The sequence below is a fragment of the Trachypithecus francoisi genome, unplaced genomic scaffold (assembly GCF_009764315.1).
Source record: "Trachypithecus francoisi isolate TF-2019V2 unplaced genomic scaffold, Tfra_2.0 Lachesis_group12, whole genome shotgun sequence".
In the NCBI taxonomy this organism is placed as follows: domain Eukaryota; kingdom Metazoa; phylum Chordata; class Mammalia; order Primates; family Cercopithecidae; genus Trachypithecus; species Trachypithecus francoisi.
In genome coordinates, this window is record NW_022681457.1 from 10,184,816 (window position 1) to 10,202,519 (window position 17,704).

Sequence of the window (17,704 nt, forward strand, 5' to 3'; positions counted from 1 at the left end):
ACACACGAAGAAGAGTTTGAATCTCAGATAAAAACAACAAAAGTACATCAAAAGTCTTTAATGTAACCCAGAATTCCATCATCTTGTGTTGGAAAGATTGGATCTGAGACGTGTTCTGAGCTGGTCATAGTGAATGATGCAAGGTGGCAATTGTAGTCACAACAATTTCCAGGAAGCCATTTTCTGCTCTTGGCTGGAGGCCTGCTGGGCGTCATGCAAGGTAGAAAGAACCTGCGTACATCACCCTCCCATGATGTGGTCAGCATGTCAACTGCATAGGCAGGGCGCCAAATAACATGACGGATGGAGGCACCTGCAACAGGGGTTATAGGTACAGAAAAGAACACGGAGACACAGAGAGGGAGGAGAGAGACAGACCCGGGGAGGGGAAGCCTCACTGATTCCAGGTCCCATGGATGGGATGAAGAAGAGAGACGCCTTCTAAACTCACAACCTCTCTTTCTAGGAGTCCACAGAAAACCTTCCCTCCGGGCCCTCCCAGGTCCCCTGGTGAAATCAGGAGAGACGGTCATCCTGCAATGTTGGTCAGATATCGTGTTTGAGCACTTCCTTCTGCACAGAGAGGGGATCTCTGAGGACCCCTTATGCCTCGTTGGAGAGCTCCATGATGGGGGCTCCAAGGCCAACATCTCCACGGGTCCCATGACGCCTGCCCTTGCAGCGACCTACCAATGCTACAGTTCTTTTACTCACTCCCCCTATGAATGGTCAGCCTCCAGTGACCCCCTGGACATCGTGATCACAGGTGAGAGTGTCCGGACATTCTTCTCATTGTCACTGGGACACACAGTGAATGATCCAGGACTTGGAAGCCCCAGGTGTTCATGAGGAAGATGAGTGTGGGATTCTTATGGAGAGAAATTCACTTGGTGAGGTCTGCACCAACCGAGACAGAGAAACAGGAGACACAAGTACAGACCAGGTGTCATAACAGAGGACAGACACAGGAGCCATACCGGGAGGTAGAAAAGAGGGAAAGAAGTAAAGGAGACAGACAGACATGTCCCAGACAGAGGCGTCCTTCCATGCTGACTTTGTTCAGAGACCTGGCACAGGTTAGAAGCTTCATCTCTGTGTTACTTCCACAAAGTGATCTCTACCAGGAGAACCCAAGAACACCCTTATTTCTCACCTTAGTTGGGCCCTGGGACCTCAGACCTTGTGGCACCTACAAATGCCGTGTTCATTCTGACACCTCTGCCTCGTGTTCAGGGGAGCCGTAACCTTCTCAGGATATCATGGCCCCAGAACAACAACCCGTGTGCTGTGCACTTGGGGTCTCCAGACTGGATTCTGAGGCTCATATTCCAAATAACCGCACATATGATAGGATTACCGACAGACACAGAGAGAAATCAGGGACATTAAAAAGCAAAGGCATAAACACACACAGAATGAGCCAGAGGAAGGGGAGTGACAAGGTCACAGCCACATAAACACAGAGAAACGAGGATGATGGTTTCCAGCTTCATCCACATCCCTGCCAAGGACATGAACCCAGCCTTTTTATGGCCACATAGTATTCCATGGTGTGTATGTGCCACATCTTAATCCAGTCTCTCATTGATGGACATTTGGGTTGGTTCCAAGTCTTTGCTATTTTGAATAGTGCCGACATAAACATATGTGTGCATGTGTCTTTATTGTAGAATGATTGGTAATCCTTTAGGTATATCAGAAAACCAAACACCGCATGTTCTCGCTCGTGAGTGGGACTTGAAGAATGAGAACACATGGACACAGGGAGGGGAACATCACATACCAGGGCCTGTCAGGGGGTGAGGGGCTAGGGGATGGATAACAGTAGGAGAAATACCTAATGTAGGTGACGGTGACGGGTTGTTGGGTGTAGCAAACCACCAGTGCACGTATATACCTATGTAACAAAACTGCACGTCTGCACATGTAACCCAAAACTTAAAGTATAATTTTTAAAAAGAGAGAGAGAGAAAAGAGGGCAGAGAAGTGGAGAGAGTGATGGAAGGGAACTGAGAAAAGCCCTAAAATCAGAGTCCTGAGGGAGAGGCACAAGGAGAGAGAAAGATGGAGATGTGGGGGATGAATTGCAGATATTCCAAAGACAACGAGACAGACTGAGAGGCAGAGAAAGACAAGGAGATGGAGACAGAGAGATGACAGATGGATAGATAGATGATAAATACATAGATGATAGATAATAGATAGGTTATAGATACACAGATGATTATTGATTGGTAGATGATACATAGAGATGATAATGATGATGATAAATAGACAAAGAGATAGATACATGATACTTAGAGATAGAGAGGCAGACAGATAGGTAACAGAGAGAGAGAGATGATACACAGATATAGATAATAGGTGATTGATGGCTACATAGATAGTCAATTGATAGAGAGATGATACATAGATATAGATGATAGATAGATAATTTGTAGATACACACCAAATAGTTAAATAGATGATAGATAGATAGATAGATAATAGAAATATGCAGAAAGTTTTGAACAAGACAGAAAGTGAGAGACTCAGAATTAAAGAAAAAGGAAGATCAAGTCAACCAATCCAAGGAGGGTCAGAGACAATAAAATGGTACAAAGAAAAAAAACATAGCTAGGGATGGGGAAGTGAGGTCAGAGACCTAGAGACACGGAGAAGGTTGAAGGAGGAGATAGACATGAAGAGAGACGGGGTGGAGGGTGAGAGAGAGAAGGTGGAAGGAGGAAACAGACATGAAGAGACACAGGGTGGAGGGTGACAGAGAAAGAGAGAGCACTAGGTCATAGAGCAGCATTAGGTCATAGAGCAGGGAGTGAGTTCTCAGCTCAGGTGTGAAGGGAGCTGTGACAAGGAAGAACCTCCCTGAGGAAACTGCCTCTTCTCCTTCCAGGTCTATACGGGAAACCTTCTCTCTCAGTCCAGCCGGGCCCCACTGTTCACGCAGGAGAGAACTTGACCTTGTCCTGCAGCTCCCAGAGCTCCTTTGACATGTACCATCTATCCAGGGAGGGGGAGGCCCATGAACTGAGGCTCCCTTCAGTGCCGAGGGTCCATGGAACATTCCAGACCGACTTCCCTCTGGGGCCTGCCACCCACGGAGGGACGTACAGATGCTTCGGCTCTTTCCGTGACTCTCCCTACGAGTGGTCAGACCCGAGTGACCCACTGCCCGTTTCTGTCCCAGGTGAGGAAACCAATCTCTTCCCCAAATAGTGGGACTCAGACGGACGACAATGGCCACGTTCAGGGGAACCTCAGATGGCCATGGGGGTGTCAGCCAGAGATACTGGATAGAAAAGACACAGAGCAAACATACAGGCAGACAGACGGAGCAAGGCAGACAGATCACATCAGGATTTGGGGTGGTAACTGCAACCCTACATGAAGCTTGCAGATAGAGCATAGGCCACAAAAAACACTTCCCAGTCTTTGTACAGAGGCCTACATGGGACACATCTAAGCAGCATCAGTGCTGACTCAGGAGCATAAAAGGCCAGGCTCAGATTGGAAAGACTAGAGGTAGCATTGGCCGCCCACCATACCCCATTTCCAGAAGCCCCCACATCTCACCAAAGAGTGATTTCCACGTGGGAGGCACAGATGCAACCATCGTTGGGGGAGCCTCCATGTCTCTTGATGGGAGGCATTTTCCACCCTGGATGTCTCCTGCTCCCTCCACACCTTGGAGACTCAGTGGGGGAGTCTTCTCTGGGGACTTGGGGAGGGCCTCCCGGGACTCCCAGGATTTCCAAGCTAGATGAAAACATGGCAGGTGGAAAGAGGCCCATTCCTTTACCTGGGGCACCAAGCTCCATCCCAAGAGTTGAGAAGAGGCTCTTCTCTTTGGTCATTGGATCCCTGAGGGGACAGAGGCTCAGCACTGAAGACTGAGAAGAATGTGCCACTTCTCCACTCAGTGGCCTCAAGCCAGACATCTTCCCTACAGATTTCCAGTGATTCTCCATCAGTATTTAGGGCTGTGGCCACCAACCTGGGACTGTAGGAACTTTTCATTTCTGACCTTCCATAACTGAGTTCTCTTCCTAAATGTGGAATGCCTTGTACTCCATGTTACTGTCTCCCCGGAACGAATGTGTGGCTTGTCTGCTCTCCAGCCTTGTCATGGAGATTGATAATCTTTAGGGAGCAAGAGGAGAGGGAAAGAACAAAGTATGGAACCATCTAGGTGCTGCTGGCTGAGGATCCATTTGCCAGTGAAGGGACTGCACTCAGCCAAGGGGGCAACTCAGGGAAGTCAGCCGAGGGAGGGCATTAGAGTAGAGAGAACTGAGCTCACCCAGTAAAGGACCTCTTCATTAACTCATTCATCTAATATTTATTTCACACCTACCATCAGTTCTGTCTGTTGCATGGCCAGGAATAAACAGCACGGCCAAGCTCCTTGGTTCATGATGCTCACATTGCTGTGGGGTGGGAGAGACAGGCAGAACATGAATGAATGAACGAGAGAATGAATGAATGAGTGAATGGATGAATGAGTAAATGAATGGATGAGTGAATGGATGAATGAATGAATGAGTGAATAGATGAATGAGTGAATGAATGAACTTGTAGAATGGATGAATGAGTGAATGAATGAGTGAATCCTCAGCACTTGGTGAAAGTGCCCTGCACAGAGTGAAATGAAGGAACATGGAACGTTGTCATTTGGAGTGTATAGGGGTGAACATCTCACTGAGACCTCACCAGGGAGATCACATTTAAACTCCGATCTTAGAGACAAGAGGGAAGAAGCCCTGGGGAGTGTGTTGAAAGGAAATTTCATGTACTTAGGACACTGGGGATGATGCTAATGTGAGAATGAGCTTGGTGTGTTCCAAGAAGTCCATGGGCCTGCCATGTGGTGAGGGCTGCTCAGAATCCAGTGAGATTCTAAATGTCGTTGGGCTTGTAAGGCATGTGAGTCCTGTGGTTGCAAGTGGACTTGTACCTTAGGTCAAGCCCAGCAATTCTCTTTCTAAATCCTCTCTAACTGCCTGAACCACTTCTATCAACAACTGAGAGAAGAGTGTTAAACACCCTACAGTGGCCGTGGATTTGCCTACCTCTCCGTTTACTTCAGCGACACTTCCTCCGTGTATATTTGCAGGAATATTACTGGAAGTGATTAAGTGTAAATTGATTATATATTCCCGGTAAATTAAAAATACTATAAATTTACCTGCTTTTTTTCCTAAATGTTATGCTTAATGTTTTCCACTGATTTTTCCCAAAGACTTATTTTGTCTAATTTTAATATAGCTACACCACATTTCTAACAGTTAGTGATTGCTTGGTATATTTCTACATTGTTTAGTTTCAAACCCTGTGAATTGTTAACACTGACATGTGTCCTTTGCAAATTTCAACAACGCGTCTTAGAAAACAAGACTTTCTGACAATCTTTTGTTTATGTTTGCGCAGTTCTTCCAATCATATTTGTGTTATTATTATGTTGTGTTTTCCTGATTCCCTTTTTCCCACTGACTTCTTTGGTGGTTTTCTATTTCAAACATTCTATTTTTGTTTTGTTTTGTTTTGTTTTGTTTTAAAAAAGTGACATTGTTTTATTACTATTGGCAGGTGGGGCCTGCATGAGGTGGTTGGTATGCTGGGCTCAGGGGATGTGTGGGCTATGGAGATGATGACAGAAAGGCTGGAAGGAAAGGGGATGGGTTTGAAGGCCAGACCCAAGGGGTCCTCAGATCCGCTTCTGGGAAGGGACAGCCTTGAGGAAGGAGTCATGGCAAGCCATAGCTAGGCCACCAATCAGATTAAGCAATTCTGAGAAATCTAGCTGTCCATCACTGTTGGTATCCAGTCTCTTCATCATGCGGTCAAGGACACCGGGTCCTTCTGGTTCTTTGTGAAGGCAGCCAGTTCTGTATTCATGAAGCTTAGGAACTCCGTCTTGGAGAGAGTGTAGTTATAACCATCCTTTCCAGCATACTTCTGGAAAACAGCAATCAGGGACTCGATGCACCGCTCAGTTTCTCTAGGGCTGGAGACTTTCGCCATGTTGGAGCTGAGCGAGGCGCGGGAGGCTGTGGCTGGGAGCGGCGCTGAGCTCAAACATTCTATTTTTGATCTATGTCGTTTAGGAATACATATATGGTGTACTCATCCTGAACTTGTTACATATTTTTAAAATTGAAATTCATCATTTCAGAAATTAAACTGCAAATATAAAAACATATTTCCACTCTTCCTGTGTAAGAACAGGATTTTAGAGTATATTTATTATATATGTTTGTATTTACTTATATGATGTTTCGTGGTATATATAATTCTATCTTTTCCAGAAATTACACAGGGGCATGTTTTCATACAGTACTGTATGGTCCATATTCATTTTTGGCATAGCCACATTTTAAGTTCTTTCTCTGCTCTTAGTTATTGTCAGAATCTTCAACACCCCATCTGGTTTCACTTTCCTTCTCTTTGAGGCACAGTCATCAGAATTTCCTTTAGGGTCAGTGAGAAAAGCTTTCTTTGCCCTTTTATCTTTCAGTGTTGTTTCTTTCCTGTGTTGATCTCGGACAGTACCATGTAAGGAATTGTCGGTGGCTGGTGATGGTATCTTAGCTGGGTAAAGATGCTGTTCTACTGGCTTATGTTTTCCTTTTTTCTGTGGGGAGGACAACGCTTGGCTCCCTCTGAATCCTTACCAGCTGATCCTTTTCCTCTGGCTAAGTTGAAGGGTTGGTTATGCTTTTTTGCAGCTTTTCTGTAACGTTGAACGTGAGGTGTGTTTAATTCATTCTGCCTGGCATTCACTGCATTTCTTGAACCTGTGGATTGATGTGTGTGTCTATGTCCACCAAATAACCAACACTGGCCTCTTTAAAGATTGCTTCTGACCTGTTTTCTCATTCTTTCCTTTTGGAACTCAAGTTAGGAGCATTCTAAAACTGTCCTCAGTTTTTACCCTGTCACAAAACTGCTCTTTCTTTTTCAGCTATTTTCTTTTTCTGTGCACTAATATTGACAGTTTCCTGTGGCTTAGATGATAAATACTCTCTTCACTGTTGTGTACACAATATTTTAACTAATTATTCTGCTTTAAATTTAATATTGACTGTATCTAGATATCACAATTGATTACTGTGTACAGAGTTTCTTTTCTATTTGTATACATTTATGGGGTACACGTGTAACTTTGTGACATGAATATATTGCAGAGTGGTGAAGTCAGGACTTTGACTATATCCATCACCCAAATGCTGTACATCGTACTCGTTAAGCAATTTCTCATCACTCACCCAGGTCCCACCGCCCTCCAGCCTTCCAAGCCTCCACTGTCCGTCATTCCACACTCCACATCCAGATGTATGCACTACTCACCTCCCGCTTAGAGTGAGAAGACGTGGTATTTGTCTTTCTGAGTTGTTTCACGTAAAATAATGGCCTCCAGTTCCATCCATGTTACTCCAAATGACAGGATTTTGTATTTTATGGCCGAATACTATTTCATTGTTTATACACACCACACTTTATTAATCCAATCATTCATTCACAGTTACTTAGATTGATTTCATATCTTGCTGTTGCAAACAGTGCTGCAATAAACATACAGGAGCAGGTATTTGTTCGACATAATTGCTTCTTCTCTTTTGGGTAGACACCCTGCAGTGGGACCGCTAGGTCAAATGGTGTTTCTATTTTTGGTTCTCTGACAGATCTCCATGCTGTCTTCCATAGAGGCTATACTAATTTACATTCCGACCCACAGTATATAAGAGTTTCCTTTTCTCTGCTTCCTTGCCAACATCTGTTATATTGGTTCGCGTTTTCAGTAATAGCCATTCTGACTACTGTAAGATGATATCTCATTGTGGTTTCAATTTGCATTTCTCTGATGAGTCGTGATGCTGAACACTTGTTTATATGCTGTTTGGCCATTCGTATGTCTTCTTTTGAAAAATCTGTATAAACATCCCTTTGCCCACTTTTTAATGCTATTATTTGAGGGCTCTGATTAGTTGTTTGAGTTGCCTAGAAATAGTGGATGTTAGTCCCCGGTCGGATGCAGTTTGCAAACATTTTCGTTTATTCTGCAGGTCGTCGGTTCATTCTGCTATTATTTCCTTTGCTGTTCAGAAGCTCTTTCGTTTATTATGTCCCATTTGTCTAGTTTTATTTTTGTTACCTGTGGTTTTGAGGTTTTACTAATGAATTCTTTGCCTAGACCAATGTCCAGAAAGCTTCTCTTTGGGTTTCCACTGGTGATTTTATAGTTCTGGATTTACATTTAAGCTGTTAATTATCTTAAGTTAATTTTTGTGTATAATGACAGATTTGGGTCCAGTTTTACTCTTCTGCATATGGCTATTTAGATTTCTCAGTACCATTTATTGAAGAGGATATCTTTCCCCAGTGTATGTTTTGTTGACTTTGTCAATGATCATTCACTGTAGATATGAGGCTGTATTTTTGGGCTCTCTATTCTGGTCTATTGATCTCTGTTTCTGTGTCTATACCAGCACCGTGTTATTTAACTTACTATATCCTAAGAGCATAATTTGAAGTTAGATAGCCTGGTGACACCAAGTTTCTACATTCGCCTAAAATTGCTTTGTCCATTAGGCTCTTTTTTGGTTCTGTACGAATTTTAGGATTGCTTTTTCTAATTCTGTGAAAACTGGTGTTACTATTTTCATTTAAGAATTGCACTAAATCTGTAGATTGCTTTAGGCAGTATGGTCATTTTAACAATATTAATTCTTATGATCTATAAGTATGAAATTTTTTTTTCTTTTTTTATATCATCTATAATTGCTGTCATGGGTGTCTTACACTTTTCCTGGTAGAGATCGTTCACCACGTTGGTTAAATGTATTCCTGAGTGTTTTAATTTTGTGTATCTATTGTAAACAGGATTGCCTTATTGATTTGCTTCTCAGCTAGATCATTATAGGTGTAGAGAAATGCTACCAGTTTTTACATACTGATTTTGTATTCTGAAACTTTACTGAGTTCATTTATCAATCATAAGAATCCTTTGCAAGTCTTTAGGATTTTCTAGATTTAAGATCATAGCATCAGCAACAGAAATAATTGCACTTCCTCTTTTCTAATTTAGATATGTTTTATTTCTTCCTGTTTCCTGATAGCTCTGACAGGGCTTCCAGTACTATGTTGATAGGGAGTGGTGGATGTCTGTGTCCTTGTTTTGTGCCAGTTCTCAGAGGAGTCAGAGTCATTTTAACTTTTCCCTGTTCAGTATGATGTTGACTCTAGGTATGTCATCTACGGCTTTTATTACTTGGAGGTATATTCTTTCTATGCCTAATTTTTTTAGAGTTTTCATCAGGTAAGGATGTTGAATTTGTTTTAAAGATGCTTTTCTTTATGTCTATTGAGATGATCACATGTTTTTGGTTCTGGATTCGGCTCATTCTTCTAGGTGGATGAGATATGCCAAAAAACCATTGAGTCAGCCATCTTGGAAAGATGTTTTCTTTCTCTACAGCTCATTCTTCCTTACCAGTGTTTTCCATTTTGTACTTAATTTTATAAAGAGAGTAAATGATATAATTTCCACATATGTTTCCTCTGCCAAATCTGACTCACTGTGCTTTCTTTCCTTGTATGCATAATCTGCCCAGCAATACATACAAACATTTATTGTTTTGGAGAATTAGTTTGGGAACTATTTTGAACTGTTAAAAAAAAAAAAGTGTATCTTCAAAAGAAATTTCTGTTTGTGGCAGAAGGCTTCTGAAGGTGCTCAGGATGATATAGGGAGAAGAGGGGCTCCGGATAGGAAGAATTTTGTGAAGGTGAGATGGGGAAAGAGCTCCATTTCAGAGCTCCTGGGGAGGGAGGGGCCTAGCCCACATGGAAAAGTCTCTGATCTTACCCCCACCCTCCAGCCCCTGTTCTCCAGGACTATACTGTGGAGAATTCCATCAGGATGGTTGTGGCTGGTCTGGTCTTCCTGGCTCTTTTGGCAATGCTGGCTAAGACTTGGTTCAGCCACGCAGGGACACAGGTGGAAATGGAAGAAACGTGACTGAAGCTGGCAGGAGTGAATGGCGGACTCCTACTGAACAGATTCTGGCTGCAACCCCTACTGCAACCATTGCCAGCGTGGATCTGAGATGCATAGAGACCCAAGTCTTTGTGGGAGCTTTGCAAAATATACAAGGAATACCTTTCTTAAATATTCAGGGAACACTTTCTGAAAGTCAAAGAGGATAGGTGAAGGACACAAGGGAACTCTCAATGACACACTTGGATCCACTCACAGACAATCCACATAAAATTCTTTCCAGGTCTCTGTGGGATCTTGGACTGTGTATCTTCTCCATTCTCCTCATTATTACATCTAATGTTCCACCCTATGTGTGTGGGAGTTTTTTGTTGTTATTGTTGTTGTTCTTATTCATGTTCCCTTGTCCTCCTTCTTCTTCTTTTTTATTCCTCTTCATTCTCCCCTTCTTCTCTTTCTTCCTCCTCTTCTCTTTCTTCTTCTCCTCTAACTTTTGACTTGTTTTCTCAGCTTCTTCTCTTGAACTGTTGGCTTTTCTTCCCACAGTTTGCCTTATGTTAATCTTTGTGATCTCATTTCTATATATATGAACCCAAATGTCTAAAATAACCCAAATGTAAAATGTTACTTTCTGTAGCAATGACACTTATCACCACAGAGACAACCACAAAGTTAAAATCTTTCAAGAAGTGTCAAAACTCTGTGTTACATGTTTTATTAAATCTTTTGAAACTCATATGTCCTTTAATGCACATATTCCAAATTTAGAAGAAATAATTTTGAAACACTACGAAATTAATAGATAACTATTTTTATTAATGAGTCATTTAAATACCATGTTATTGCAAACACAGCTTTGTTCTGAGGCCATGACTAAAATAGTGACTTTTGCCTTCTTTGTAGTCTCAAGGCTTCTTATTATACATTGACCTGTCACATCTCCAAACTACTCCAGTATAAATTACACTCTTGGCAGTTAATTTTAAAATTTTGAACATAGTTTTGGAGCCTTAATACATTAAGAGAGAGAACTCAATTTTTGCCCCTGGAGAGAAGTTCAGATCAAATGTCAACAGCCAGAATGTTCATATATTGGTCTTTTCCAAGTCTTTGGAATTCAAGTAGTGTAGGTACCTTCTTAGCCCATCTGCACAAAAATACTTTGTAGCCAGTACTGGTTCACAGAAAACTAGGTAGTCAAATCTTCGAGATGTTTTATGCTGCAAATAATCTGACATAAAAATACTTGTAGATTAATACATCAGAACAATTTCACCTGTTGTAAATAAGGTAATTACAACTCAGAAATGGCTGCAGAACACATTAAACAAGTCTCCTAAGAAACAATTTTCATGAAAGCAAAGAAACCTAGACATTCTGTTTGTGGGAGATTGGCCAGATGGGTTTCCAGTGTGTTGTGTCAGCTGTGACTTTTTTTCATGTTCTTGCTACCACAATATCCACTAGTCCATCCCGAATAACTGTGAGGAAACTCTGTCCTTGGGAAAATATTAATTTGCTAAAGACAGAGATGATACCTCAAAGTCCCGCTATACACATCAAGGGGATCCACAAAAGTCCATTCAGTAAAATGTAGTCGGCAGCTTAAGGTAAGTTGATTCCACCTCTAAAAAAGTAGGTACAACATCGGGTTGATTTTTCCAAAGAAAAATGGTGATTGGCCATCTTTAGTCTCAATGTAAACAGTAATACTGATGAATGTGGAAAAGGCAGGGAAGAGGATTAACAATGTGATACTCATTGTTTTCATCTGAGCTTTGAGACTGAAAGAGGAACACAGGAGTGAGGTGTGTGGGAAAAAAACCCCTTCTTTTTCCACCTAAACAGAGTGGAAATTGGACACTGAGATTTGGCGTGCAGCAAAACCCTAAGCCCATAGTTGGGTTAAATGTGTTCATGTGGTACATCCTGGTTTCACAGCTGACACTGGAGGAAAACAGCCGGTATTCACAAGAGGCTGTCCCTTCAGTCATTGCCCAGAATATCCGGAGTTGGTGCTCACAGGGTTGGGAACTGTCCTGGACCAGACAGGCTCTGAATATGGGAGCACCAAGTGCCCCGGGGTGACGCCTCCATGTACTCTTCTCCCCTCAGTTCTTGACCATTTCCCAGACCTCTGGCCTCACCTTCATTCTTCCATGGTGAACACATTAAAGCTGGCCTTCAAAGCTTGAGACAGAGGAGAATTGGGCTTCATCTCTGGTAACTACAAGTAGGGAATGGAGACTCATTTCTGGCCCGAGAGGAGGGAGAAGATCCTGGATCCCAGTGTGGATGGGAAGAAGTATGTGTTTGTTTTTTGTGCTTGGGTTCTGTGTCCAAGCATGTCTGAGATATGATAAAGACAAATCTTCCTTTCCTTGTCCATTTTCTCATGCCAGAGAATTGGAATCTTATATTCCATTAACTCTTTTATTCTGTTCACCCAGACTCTGTGAAGGAGAAAGGAAAAGATGTGATACTCTAATTTTGCTCCATTTGTCTAAAACGGGTAGGCTGCAACTCCTCGTGAAATGATACCTTTTCTAGCTCTTGTTGGAGGTGTCTCAGGACTCACTACTTCATGGGACCTGCAACTGTGTCAGTCTGGGGAAACTGCAAATATTCTTGTCTTACACTTGTCTCCAATCAATTGTGATGGACTCCGGTGACCTGCAATTGCTGTCATTGCAGGTAAAATGTACCTGAGTCATGCTGCAGTTCTCCTGGACTATAAACCCCTAGCCATGTTCCTGAGGCGATTCTGTTCATCTCAATATGAATAATAATAACCCACTAAAAATGGCAAGCCATTCTTAATTCCTGAAGTCTCATTTGTAAATTAGTAAATATCTCTTATTTTATGGAGTTTACATTATATGTAGACAGATAATAAACACACACATACACACATAGAAGAATGGATGGGTTCACCTAGAAACGTAAATGAGGAAATTAATCAAGATGAGGAAATGAAATGTCACCGCACCTACTATTCTATTTTAGATGAAGAGTCTATGAAAAGGTTTGATTTCATTTTATGTGTTCTTTGTGGACATTTTCACACAAATTATGTAAGTGAGGAAGTCGATTTGAAAGGGAGAAGAGCAAGTTCAAACACATTCAGGTGAGGTCATTCTTTAAATGTTTTAATTGAAATGATCCATCTTGGGATTAGAACAATAACTGAGATGGTGCCAGGAAAGTTAAAAAGCTTTGGTTAGTCCTAAATATTGACACCTAAAATTATTAAACTCTTAGAAGAAAACACAGGGGAAAAGCTTCACAAGATTGGATTTGGCAGTGATTCTTTGGATGTGACAACAATGGCGCAGGCAACTACAGAAAAAGTACACAAATTAGACTTTATGAAAATTTTGAAAAATTGTACCTCAAAAGACATCATCGGTTACTTCATATGTCAAGGAAAAAAAACATTTAAGACAATATTATCGAAGTAAAAAGACAACCCACAGAATGGGAGAAAATGTTTTCAAATCCTATCACCTGTACGGGATTAACATCCACAATATACACAGAACTCCTAAAACTCGACCACAATAAACTCAATTCAAAAATGGGCAAAGAACTTAAATAGACATTTCTCCAAAGAACATACACATGAAAGGATACTCAACATCATGAATCATTAGGAAAATACAAACCACAGCTACACCAGATGCCACTTCATACCCCTTAGGATGGGTATCATCAAAAACAACAACAACAACAACAACAACAACAACAGAGTTTCCACACACTAACAACAAACTACCCAAAAAAGTTTCCAAGAAAATAAGCCCATTTACAATAATTACAGAAAACAAAACATGCAGGAATAAATTCATCCACAGAGTACAAAGATCTGTATATTAAAAATTCTAAAACATTGATGAAAAAACTCAAGAAAAAACAAATAAATCAAAAGATATTCCATGTTCATGGATTGGAAGAATTCTGCTGTTAAAATGTCCATTCTATCCAAAGTGATTCAATGCAACCATTATCAAAAATCCAATGACTTTTTTTTACAGAAGTAGAAAAAACAATCCTGAAATTCATGTGGAACCAAAAAAGACCTCAAATAATGAAAGCCATCTAGAGGGAAAGGAACAAAGTTGGAAGCATCACATTACCGAAACACAAACTACAATACAAAGTTATAGTAATTAAAACAATATAGTACTTGCATAAAAACAGACACATAGACCAACGGAAGTGATTCATAGCACAGGAAAAAAAAATGCATGCATTTAGGGTCAAACAATTTTGGGGATGTTTTCAAGAACACACAATGGAGAAGGAACAGCCTCTTTAATAAATAGGGTTGGGAGACTTCGTGTCCACATGAAGAAGAATGGAAGCGGATACTTATCTCACAAAACATACAAAGTCAACTCAAGATAGATTAATGACTTAAATGTAAGATGAAAGACCATAATCCCAGCAATTTGGGAGGCCAAGGTGGGCGGATCACCTAAGGTCAGGATTCCAAGACCAGCCCGGCCAACATGGTGAAATCCTGTCTCTACTAAAAATACAAAAAGTAGCTGGGTGTGGTTGTGGGTGCCTGTAATCTCAGCAACTCAGGAGGCTGAGACAGGAGAATCACTTGAACCAAGGAGGTAGAGGTTTCAGTGAGCCGAGATCGCACCACTGCGCTCCAGCCTGGGCAACAGAGTAAGATTCCATCTAAAAAAAAAAAAGAAACTACTAAAAGAAATCAAGGGAAAACTCCACTAGCTTGGACAAAACCTATTTGGATATTATCCCAAAGGCCCAGGCAACACAAGCAAAAGTAGACAAATGAAATTATATCAAACTGAAAGTTTCTGCAAAGAAAAAAAAACTCAACAAGTGAAAAGACAACCTATGGAATGTGAGAATATATTTGCACACATACATCTAATAAGGAATTAATATCCAAAATATATAAGAAACTCAAACAACTCAATAATAAGAAATCAAATAACCCAATTAAAAAATAGGCAAAGTATCTGAATAGACATTTCTAAGAATGAGACAAATCACCAAAAGGTATAAAAAAAAATGATTAGCATCAGCTAAATAAAAATTAAAACTAGAATGAGATATCACCTCACACCTCTTAGAATGACCATTAATGGTCTGGGCATGGTGGCTCATGCCTGTAATTCAGGCACTTTGGGAGGCCAGGGCAGGGAGATTACCTGAGGTCAGCAGTTCGAAACCAGCCTGGCCAATATGGCGAAACCCCATCTCTACTAAAAATACAAAAATTAGCAGGGTTTGGTGGTGCACACCTGTAGTCACAGCTACTCTGGAGACTGAGGCAGGGGAATCCCTAGAACCCAGGAGGCAAAGGTTGCAGTGGGCCGAGATTCTGCCACTGCACTCCAGCCTGGGTGACAGAGTAAGACTGTGTTAAAAAAAAAAAAAAAGTCCATTATCAGAAACATAAAAAATAACAAGGGTTAATGAGGATGTGGAGAAAAGGGAACATTTGTATGCAGTTGATGGGAATGTAAATTAGTACAACCGTTATGGAAAACAGTCTGGAAGTTCCTGAAAAAATTAAACATAGAATTCCCATGTGTTTCTGCAATCCCACTACTGTTCGTGTATCCGAAGGAAGTGGAATCAGTACATTGAAGAGATATCTGCATTCCCATGTTTACAGCGGCATTATTCATAATAGTCAAGATGTGGGATCAACCTTAATGTCCATCTATGGAGGCATGGACAAAGAAAATGTGGCATACAATAGGAACATAATGAAGTACTATACAACCTTTACAACAAAGAAGGAAGTCCTGTCGTTTGTGACAATGTGAATAAACTTAGAGGACATTATGTCAAGGGAAACAATCCACACACAGAAAGACAAATGCCCCAAGATCTCATATGTGGAGTGGAAGAAGTGGAACCCAGAGAAAGAGTAAAATGGTCGTCGAAAGAACCTGGGGAGGAGTTGGTCAAAGGATGCAAAAGTTCATTTAGAAGAAATCGGGGCCGGGCGCGGTGGCTCAAGCCTGTAATCCCAGCACTTTGGGAGGCCGAGACGGGCGGATCATGAGGTCAGGAGATCGAGACCATCCTGGCTAACACGGTGAAACCCCCGTCTCTACTAAAAAAATACAAAAAACTAGCCGGGTGAGGTGGCGGGCACCTGTAGTCCCAGCTACTCGGGAGGCTGAGGCAGGAGAATGGCGTAAACCCGGGAGGTGGAGCTTGCAGTGAGCTGAGATCTGGCCACTGCACTCCAGCCTGGGTGACAGAGCAAGACTCCATCTCAAAAAAAGAAGAAGAAGAAGAAGAAATCGGGTCAAGAGATCTATTGTATGTCTTGAGGACTCCAGTTAATCACAACATGTGGTGTATTGAACATCACTAAGAGATTAGATTTTAAGTGTTCTCACCACACACACAAAACATACAAGAAGTATGTGAAAAAATAAATATGATAAAGAAGTTGTTTCATCCATTCCACAACGTGTACCTATATAAAAACATCATGATGTACACCACAAATACCTTTCTCCTTATAGATTAAATTTTTTTTTTTTTGAGATGGAGTTTCACTCTTGTCACCCAGGCTGGAGTGCAGTGGTGCAATCTCAGCTCACTGCAACCTCCTCCTCCTAGGTTCGAGCAGTTCTCCTGACTCAACCTCCCAAGTAGCTGGAACTACAGGTGCATGCCACCATGCCAGGCTAATTTTGGTATTTTTATTAGAGATGGGGTTTCTTCATGTTAGCCAGGCTGATCTCGAACTCCTGATCTCAGGTGATCCAACCTCTTCGGTCTCCCAAAGTGCTGGGATTATGTCGGGAAAAGAAAGAAAGATCAGCCTGTTACTGTGTCTATACAGAAAGAAGTAGACATAAGAGACTCCATTTTGTTCTGTATTTGAGATGCTGTTAATCTGTGACCCTACCCCCAACCTTGTCCTTGCAAAGAGACATGTGCTGTGGTGACTCAAGGTTTAAAGGATTTTGGGCTGTGCAGGGTGTGCTTTGTTAAACAAGTGCCTGAAGGCAGCTTGCTGGTTAAAAGTCATCACCATTCTGTTAATCTCAAGTACCCAGGGATACGCACACTGCCAAAGGTCAGTTACAATACCTAGGAAAGCTAGGTATTGTCCAAGGTTTCTCCCCATGTGATAGTCTGAAAAATGGCCTCATGGGAAGGGAAAGACCTGATCGTCCCCCAGCCTGACACCCATGAAGGGTCTGTACTGAGGAGGACCAGTACAAGAGGAAAGAAGGCCTCTTGGCGGTTGTTGGCAGTTGAGAGAGAGAAAAGCATCTGTCACATGCATTGATTTGTGTATGTTCAACCAACCTTGCATCCTAAGAATAAAGTCGACTCGACCATGGTGGATTAGCTTTCTGATGTGCTGCGGGATTCAGTTTGTTCGTATTTTCTGCGGATTTTTGCGCCTGCGTTCATCAGGAATATTGGCCTGTAGTTTTCGTTTTTTAATGTTCTTTTCTGTCGTTAGTATCAGGGTGATGTCAGCCTTACAGAATGAGTAAAGGCCACCCTGGGCAAAACAGAGAGGCCCATCATTTTTTAAAAATTTGGAGTTTTACAAATTTAAAATACATAGTGAAAAAGTTCTCACCAACTCCAGAAAGGCAGGTGTAAGTAACAGACATTTGTAAGAATAACAGCACAGTAAATGAGTAGATTTGAACCTTCAGTTACTGCAGTGTTCCAGTATCA

The 17,704-nt window shown here is 41.6% G+C and overlaps 1 protein-coding gene and 1 pseudogene across 2 annotated transcripts in view; one reads left to right on the forward strand and one right to left on the reverse strand.

Annotated features, from left to right (window-relative positions):
* Window positions 1–10,330, forward strand: part of LOC117093691 (killer cell immunoglobulin-like receptor 3DL3) — a 25,768-nt gene extending 15,438 nt beyond the window's left edge. The window contains exons 2-4 of the mRNA XM_033229207.1: window positions 467–766; window positions 2,894–3,187; window positions 9,879–10,330. Coding sequence (XP_033085098.1) covers window positions 467–766; window positions 2,894–3,187; window positions 9,879–10,018 — 734 coding nt within the window. The 3' untranslated portion in view covers window positions 10,019–10,330. The remainder of the gene's footprint in view (window positions 1–466; window positions 767–2,893; window positions 3,188–9,878) is intronic.
* On the reverse strand, window positions 5,545–6,070 carry LOC117093697 (annotated as a pseudogene). Its single transcript, XR_004441197.1, has one exon. The product of XR_004441197.1 is annotated as a protein S100-A11-like (transcript).
* Window positions 10,331–17,704: the final 7,374 nt, after the last annotated feature.